This window comes from Lontra canadensis, unplaced genomic scaffold (assembly GCF_010015895.1).
Source record: "Lontra canadensis isolate GAN:19392208 unplaced genomic scaffold, GSC_riverotter_1.0 scaffold58, whole genome shotgun sequence".
Lineage (NCBI taxonomy): Eukaryota > Metazoa > Chordata > Mammalia > Carnivora > Mustelidae > Lontra > Lontra canadensis.
Genome location: NW_022631052.1, coordinates 10311856 through 10320742, shown reverse-complemented (window position 1 = coordinate 10320742; position 8887 = coordinate 10311856). Strand labels below are relative to the sequence as shown.

Genomic DNA, 8887 nt, shown 5'->3' with positions numbered 1-8887 from the left:
TCGTTAAGCGTCCAACTCTTCTTCTTCTTCTTTTTTTTTTTTTAGATTTTATTTACTTATTTGACAGAGAGAGAGACAGCAAATATCTCAAAATGTTGTCCAGTGATGGAAACGGCTCCAACACGATGCAAAGGCCTTTCTGGGCTGATGGAAATTAGAGAAACATGTCCTGTGTGTTGTCTCTCTGCCTTCTTAGGATGTTCGAGTTTCCAGGATTTGGGGAGCTCTGTCCCATCAAACCTCCCCAATCTTACAGATGAGGGCAAGGCCCAGGGAGGTTAAACAAGCTATCTGAGACTTAAGGAGAAGTATGTGGTTGATCCGGAGCTAAAACTTTGTCTCCTGATCCACACTAAGCCGTGCTGGGCTCCCTGGTCTCCCTGGTTCATCTGCTGTGCTTGCTCCCTGGTAAGCCAGGAAATGCCCATTAAGGAACCATTCTAGATCATTCTAAAACCACTTGTTAAAAGTTGCTCATTTGGGGCACCCGGGTGGTTCCATCATTTGAGTGTCTAACTCTTGATTTCGGCTCAAGTCACAATCTCAGGGTCCTGGGATCCGACCTCATGTGGGGGTCTCATCCTCTCCCTCTGCCCCTCCTGCTGCTCCCTCTCCCTCTCTCTCTCTCTCAAATAAGTAAATAAATCTTTAAAAAAAAAAAAAAGATGCTTGTTTGAGTTGCATCAGACACATGTTTTTAGCGGAGACACTAGGAATATTTGTTTCCCTTTTAGGGGTCTTTAACTCAGACACAGAAGGAAGAGGGGAAAGTGGGGGAAATCCAGATCCTTTTAGATAAGCGCGTCATAGTGGGTTGAATGGGCATAAAAGATATGTGCACCTGCAATCATTAGACGTGAACCTTTCTTTTGGGGGTGGGGGGGGTCTTCGTTGATGTAATTAATGTAAGGATCTCGAGAGGAGATCATCCTACAATGACAAGTGTTCTCAGAGGGGGAGAAGACAAGCAGGAAGGCCTTGTGGAAGGCCACATGAAGACAGGCTCAGTGTGACTCGGCCACAAGCCAAGGAGACACCTGGGGCTGCCAGCAGCTGGGACAGCAAAGGATTCCTTCCTAGAGCCTTGGAGGGAGCCCAGCTCTGCCAGCATCTTGATTTCAGGTTTCTGGCCTCCAGAGCTGTGAGAGAGTAAGTACATTTCTGTTGTTTAAAGCGGACAGGTTCCTGGTAATTTGTTATGACAGCCCAAGGACACTAACACGTCTGCTATGGGAAGTGAGCTGTGAGCAGGAAAAAGGCTACAGAGGGAAACTGATCTCACTTTGTCTCATTTCTAGGACCCTGTTGAAGCCATTTATGAAATGCTCAGTATGCCCGACTAGAACATTCAAGGACGCAGTTGTCTGCCTCAGGAAGCTCAGACCCATGAAGGAGACAGACCCGATTAAATGGAATTATAGCCGCCCTTGACAGAGGGCAGCCGGCCAGGGAGGACTTCTCAGAGGCGGGAAGAGTTGAGCTGGGCCTTGTGGGGTGAGCAGGAGTTTGCCAACCAGGATATAAGGGCAAGTTTAACGTAATGAAGTCTTAGGTGTGGGTACGAACAAGAACCAGGCTCAGAATCCAGTCTGGCCTGAAGAATAATAAGAAATAGTGGGAGGTGAGGGGTAAGGTAATGACCCCGATGTGGTGGGGGTAAGGAGAATTCTGAAACGCGGCTGTTGTGCCTAGAACAGGCACAACCTCTGCTCCTCTCCCACCACTTGTGCGTGCTCTCTCTCTCACTCACTCTTGCTCCATCTCAAATAAATAAATTTTTTTTTAATTTAAAGATTTTTATTTATTCATTTGACAGAGAGAGAGATCACAAGTAGGCAGAGAGAGAGAGGAAGCAGGCTCCCCACCAAGAAGAGAGCCCAATGCGGAACTCGATCACAGGACCCTGAGATCATGACCTGAGCCGAAGGCAGAGGCTTAACCCTCTGAGCCACCCAGGTGCCCCACATAAAATTTTTTCTTAAAAAATAAAATAATAGGGAAAATCTTAAAAAATAATAATAATAAATAAAATAAAATCCAACTCTCCCAATAAAAACACTCTACAACAAACTAGTGATAGAAGGGAAACTCCTCCACTTGATAAAGGGCATCTGTGAAAAGCCCAAAGTGAACATCATACTTTTTTTTTTTTAAGATTTTTTTTTAACTTATTTGCTAGACAGATCACAAGCAGGCAGAGAGGCAGGCAGAGAGAGACAGGAGGAGGAGACAGGCTCCCTGCTGAGCAGAGAGCCTGATGCAGGACTCGATCCCAGGACCCTGAGATCGTGACCTGAGCCAAAGGCAGAGGCTTTAACCACTGAGCCACCCAGGCGCCCAAAGTGAACATCATACTTAATGGTGAAATGCTGAAATCTTTCCCCCTATATCAGGAACAAGAAGAGGATGTCTGCTCTCACCATCTCTACCCAAAATTGTTCTCGAGGTTCTAGTCAGGGCAATTGGCAAGAAACAGAAATAAAAGACATCCTATTTGGAAAGGAAGAAGTAAAACTCTTTACAGATGACATGATTTTATATACAGAAAGTCCTTTTTATTTTAAAGATTTTATTTATTTATTTGATGGATAGAGATCACAAGTAGGCAGAGAGACAGGCAGAGAGAGAAGAAAGCAGGCTCCACGCTGAGCAGAGGGCCCAAAGCGGGGCTCGATCCCAGGACCCTGAGATCATGACCTGAGCCCAAGACAGAGGCTTTAAACCACTGGGCCATCCAGGTGTCCCCAGAAAGTCCTTTAAAAAAAAAAAAAAGATTTTATTTTAGAGAAAGAAAGCACATGCGTGTGAGCATGGGGGTGAAGGATGGAGAGGGAGAGGAAGAGAGAAACCCATGGAACTGGATCTTACATCTTTGAGATCATGACCTGAGCTGAAACCAAGAGTCAGATGCTTAACTGACTGTGCCACCCAGATGCCCCATTTTATTTTTTTTACAGTAGGCTCCACACCGAGTGTGGGGCTTGAACTTGGGACCCTGAGATCAAGAGTTTGCTCTACTGACTGAGCCAGCCAGGGACCTCTATATACAGAAAATCCTAAATACATAGACACACACACGCACACTAACCAGCAGAATAAGTAAGTTCAAGGAAGTTGCAGGATACAAGACAACACCCAAAAATTACTTATATTTGTATATATTAGCAATGAACAATCCAAAAATCAAGAAAAATATTCCATTTACAATAGCATCAAAAATAGTGCAATACTGGGGAGTCTGGATGGCTCAGGCAATTAAGTGTCCAGCTCTTGGTTTTGGCTCAGGTCATGATGTCAGGGTCGTGACATTGAGCCCCACCTCGGGCTCTGCACTCAGTGTGGAGTCCGCTGGAGGTTCTCGGTCTCTCTCTCCCACTGCCCCTCCCCCAGCTCTCTCTCAGTCTCTCTCTTTCTGAAATAAATTTTAAAATCTTTAAAAAAATATAGTGAAGTATGTAGGAATAAATTCAACCAAAGAAATATAAGACTTGGGGCACCTGGTGGCTCAGTGGGTTAAAGCCTCTGCCTTCGGCTCAGGTCATGAATGATCCCAGGGTCCTGGGATCGAGCCCTGCATCAGGCTCTCTGCTCAGCAGGGAGCCTGCTTTCCCCTCTCTCTCTGCCTACTTGTGATCTCTGTCTGTCAAATAAATAAATAAAATTTAAAAAAATAATAAAAAGAATAAAAAGAAATACAAGACTTGCACGCTGGAAACTATAAGACATTGTTGAAGCTACAGGGAATAAACCTTCCTAAATGTAATGACAGCCTGCATTCACGGGTTGGAGGACAATAATGCAATTAAGATAGCAACACTCCCTAAACTGATACACAGATTTAATACACGCCCTGTAGGAATTCCAGTAGCCCTTGTTAAAAAAATTTTTTAATGAACAATCTGATCCTAAAACTAGCATGGAAAGGCAAGGGACCCAAAGAGCCAACACAATCTTGAAAAAGAAAAACAAAGTTGGAGTATTTGCACCTCCTCGATTCAAAGCTCACTTCAAAGCTAGAGTAATCAAAGCCATGTGACTTTGGTGTAGGGATAGACCTGCAGATTGACGGAACAGGACTGAGAGTCTAGAAATAAACACTCATCTTTATCATCAATTGATTTTCAACAAGGGTGCCAAGACCATTCAATGGGAAAGAACAGTCTTCCTAGTGAATGGTACGCAGACAGCTAGACTCCAACATACAAAGAATGAACTTGGACCCACATCACACCATACACAATAACTAATTTAAAAATGGATCAAACACATGGAGCACCTGGGTGGCTCAGTTGGTTGAACGTCTGCCTTGGGCTCAGGTCATGATTTCAGAGGGTCCTGGGATCGAGTCCCGTGTCTGGCTCCTTGCTCTTTGGGGACCTGGCTTCTTCCTCTCCCTCTGTCTGCTCCCCCTGCTTGAACTCTCTCTGGGTCAAATAAATAAATAAAATCCTTAAAAATAATAAAAAATAAAAATGGATCAAATACCTAAATGCAAGAACAAAAACTTTAAAACTCTTTCAAAGAGGGGTACCTGGGTGGCTCAGTGGGGTAAGCCTCTGCTTTCAGTTCAGGTCCTGATCTCAGGGTCCTGGGATCGAGTCCCATATCTGGCTCTCTGCTCAGTGGAGAGCATGCTTTCCCTCCCCCGCCCCGCCTGCCTCTCTGCCTACTTGTGATCTCTGTCAAATAAATAAATAAAATCTTATAAAGATTTTTTTAAAGGTTTTATTTATTTACTTGACAGAGGAAAAGAGAGATCACAAGTAGGCAGAGAGGCAGGCAGAGAGAGAGGGGGAAGCAGAGTCCCCGCTGAGCAGAGAGCCCTATGCGGGGCTCGATCCCAGGACCCTGAGATCATGACCTAAGCCGAAGGCAGAGGTTTTAACCCACTGAGCCACCCAGGCGCCCCAATAAATAAAATCTTAAAAAATAAAAATGACACCAAGAGCAGAAGCAAACCAAAAGAAAAAAAATAGATAAATTGGACTTCAAATTAAGAACTTATGTGTCCATGGACAGTATCAAGAAAATGAAAAGACAACCCACAGAACGGGAGAGAAGATTTGCAAATTATATATCTGAGAAGCAACTCTTTCCAGAATACATAAAGAATTCTTATAACCTAGCATAAAGAGAAATCTCAATTTAAAAATGGTCAGGAGTGCCTGGCTAGCTCAGTCCATGAAGCGTGCAGCCCTTGAATCTTGGGGCTGTAAGTTCAAGCCCCATGTTGGGGTGTAGTGAGTACTTATTTTTTTTAAATGATTTTATTTATTTATTTGACAGAGAGAAAGACAGCGAGAGATGGAACACAAGCATGGGTAGGGGGAGAGGGAGAAGCAGGCTTCCCACTAAGCAGGGAGCCCAATGCGGGGCTCGATCCCAGGACTCTGGGATCATGACCTGAGCTGAAGTCAGATGCTTAACGACTGAGCCACCCAGGCGCCCCAAGATTACTTAATAATAAAATCTTAGGGGCTCCATCCTGGAGTCCTAGAATGGAGCCCTGTGTCAGGCTCCCGGCTCAGCAAGGAGTCTGCTTCTCCCTCTCCCTCTGCCCCTACCTCCTGCTCATGCTCTCTCTCTCACGCAGTCTCTCTCTCTGTCTCAAATACATAAGTGAAATCTTTAAAAATAATAAATAAAATCTTAAAAAAGAAAAAGAACACAAAAAATGGGCAAAGGACCAGAATAGACATATATCTCCCAAGATCTACAAATGGTTAGAAAACACAGGGAAAGATTCTCAGCATCACTATTCACTAGAGAAATGCAAATCAAAACCGTGAGATAAAAGTTCACATCCAGGGATGTCTGGGTAGCTCAGTGGGTTAAGCCTCTGCCTTCGGCTCAGGTCATGATCCGGGGGTCTTGGGATTGAGCCCCGCATCGGGCTCTCTGCTCAGCAGGGAGCCTGCTTCCTCCTCTCTCTCTGCCTGCCTCTCTGCCTGCTTGTGATCTCTCTGTCAAATAAATAAATAAAATCTTTTTTTAAAAAAAGTTCGCATCCACTAGGATTAAAAAAAAAAAAAGCCAGATAATAAAAATATCAGTGAGAAGTAACTGGAACACTTTTACATCACTGGTAGGAATGGAAAATGGTACAGCCACTATGGAAATAAGTTTGATAGTTTCTCAAAAAGTGGAAGGGAGTTACTATATGGCCTAACAATTCCATTCCTGGGTATAGATCCCAAAGGATTGAAAACATGTTCCCACAAAAACTCGCACACCTATGTTTGTAGCAGTGGTATTCACAATAGCCAAAAAGTAAACATAACCCAGATGTCTCTCAATGGGTAGATGGAGAAACAAAACAGAGCCTATCCGTACAATGGAATATTATTCAGCCATAAAAAAGGAACAAAGTACTGATATGTATTACAACACAGATGAACCTTGAAAAATGCTTAGAAGCCAGGCACGAAAGGTCACACGTTGTGTAATTCCATTTATATGAATTGTCCAGAATAGGTCAGTTCATAGAATACAGATTAGCAGTTGCCTAAAGCTAGGTGTAATTATATATTTTAAAAGGGTACATTAAAAAAAAGGGGGGTACATTTTAAGCTAAATGAATTGTATGTCAATTAAAAACAAAAGAAAAAGGGCGCCTGGGTGGCTCAGTGGGTTAAGCCTCTGCCTTCAGCTCAGGTCATGATCTCAGGGTCCTGGGATTGAGCCCCGCATCGGGCTCTCTGCTCAGCAGGGAGCCTGCTTCCTCCTCTCTCTGCCTGCCTCTCTGCCTACTTGTGATCTCTCTCTCTCTGTCAAATGAATAAATAAAATCTTAAAAAAAAATATTAAAAGAGAATAGCCCAGACCATTTGCAGGAGGAATGGGGCAGGTCTCTGAGATCCGTATTCTTGCATCAAGGAAACTGAAGCCCAGGCACACAGCTCTCAGGTAGAGCCAAAATTTGTACCCAGGTGTATGTGCCTTATGAGCTCTCTCCTTGAAGCTTCTAGCCCTGCACTGCCCAATAGGAAAGCCCCTACCTCTTGGGGCTGTGGCACCCTTGAAAAGTGACTAGTCTGAATTAAGATCCCCTGTGAGTGTGTGCAATGCATGCTACTTCTCCAAGGCTCTGTAGGATGAAAAGAATAGAAAGTATCTTAACTTCTCTATGTTCATTATATTTGACATATTATTCAAGATACATTGTGTCAAACAGATCAGTTTTGCCAGTCTTTTGATTTCTAAACTGTGACGGCTAGAAAATTTAAAATTACATATGTGGCTCGCTTTTATATTTCGAATGGACAATGCTACTCTGGAGTATTTGGGCCCCTGGGGCAGTGTAGGAGAGCTTGGCATTAATTCATTCACGAAATGAAATTTCCCTGAGCATCCTTGGCTGAAAGAGCCTAAAGCTGATCCCCGCGGGTGCTGGTTAAGCTAGAGAGGGGGTATCACCTGCACTTTGCATCCTAAATGGGAAGAGGGAAGGCATGTGTGGTAACCCTTCCCTCTCGGTGGGGAGGTTGATGTCTTCTTCACTAGATCCAGATGTGCCTGAAGGTCTGTGACTAATTAAAATCTGCAAGGCATGGCGATTAAAAACGGCAGAAAAGGGTGGGTATCCTGTGTATTTTGACGAGCTTTACTGTTTAAGCGGAACTCCAAGAAACAGTACCTTCAAAAGCTTAGTCATCTAATCCAAGATACACATTTGATGCTACGTTTCGGTCAGACCTGAAGATGGCCTGGAGGGGTAGGGGTGGGAGGAGGGCGGAAAATTGTTACTTCAATAAAAAATTACTCCAGGAACGTAGAAATTTTGTCAGGTTCATTCTTGTATCCTCGGCGCCTGGACCGGTGCCAGGCACATAGTAGGCGCTTCTTAAACATCTGAATGAGTTAAGATGTAGAGTTTATGTGGATGTAACAGTGAATTTCGCACGGAAAAGGCCTCTGGTTTTTGTCAGTCTCCAAGGAGTCTCGTAGGCCCCCAGAAGGGTTAAAAACCACTTAATACTGACAGGGACACGAAATTTATTTGAAATCAATGTCAAGAATTGGTTGTTCTTATTCTGGGGAATGGCCAGACTTCGGCGTCTGGAATGATCTACGTGCTTAAAAATACCACTCGCCACCATTTTCTCCAGGTAATTTTCCATCCCTGCCCCCACATCCAAGGGGGAAAAAAGTAATTCTGAAATCCTACCTAGCTATTTAAAAAAAAAAAAAAGGAAGGAAGGAAAGAAAGAGACGAAGCGGTAAAATAGCGAGCCTCCGGGCGCTGAGAGCCTAGCAGAAGAAAGGGACCCACGCGGGCCCCGGCCGCCGCCGGGACCCAGCCCCCCAAACTTTGCCAAGTTGCGGGCGCCCAGCGCGGCCGGAGGCGCGGGGCGCGGCCGCGGGCGGAGCCGCCCCCTGACGCCGGGCCGCGGCGTGCCGGGCCGCCCCCTCCCGGCCCGGGCCGGCCCCGCTGGCTCCGCTCAAAGTTTGCGGCCGCCCCTGCGCCCGCCCGCCCGATGTATGGGTGATATACTGCAGCGGGTGTCAGGGTGAGGGACGGCCATATTTGCCGGTGCGGCCCGAGCCGTCAACAACAAAAAGTGCGCGGGAGCTCGGCGGGCGCACGGACGGGCGCTCGGACGCCGGGCCCGCCTCGCCGCCGCCCGGCCTCGCCGCCGCCGCCGCCGCCCTCGCGGGCCTGGCCCCGCGGCGCCCCGGCGCGCCCCGCCGCTCGGGGGGATGTCTTACAAACCGAACTTGGCCGCGCACATGCCCGCCGCCTCCCTCAACGCCGGTGAGTGAGTGCGCCCCGCGGGCCGCGCGCGCCGCGCCCCAAGTGCCGCCAAGTTGGGGGCCGGCGCGCCGGGCCCCGGCCCCGGCTCCCGGGGGCCCGCGGTGGCCGGGGGCGCCGGGCACCGGGTCCCGG

At 46.6% G+C, this 8887-nt stretch overlaps 1 protein-coding gene across 1 annotated transcript in view; it reads left to right on the top strand.

Annotated features, from left to right (window-relative positions):
• Positions 1–8412: 8412 nt before the first annotated feature.
• The window catches only part of CDK2AP1 (cyclin dependent kinase 2 associated protein 1), a 10139-nt gene continuing 9664 nt past the window's right edge, over positions 8413–8887 (top strand). The window contains exon 1 of the mRNA XM_032876433.1: positions 8413–8755. Coding sequence (XP_032732324.1) covers positions 8701–8755 — 55 coding nt within the window. The 5' untranslated portion in view covers positions 8413–8700. The remainder of the gene's footprint in view (positions 8756–8887) is intronic.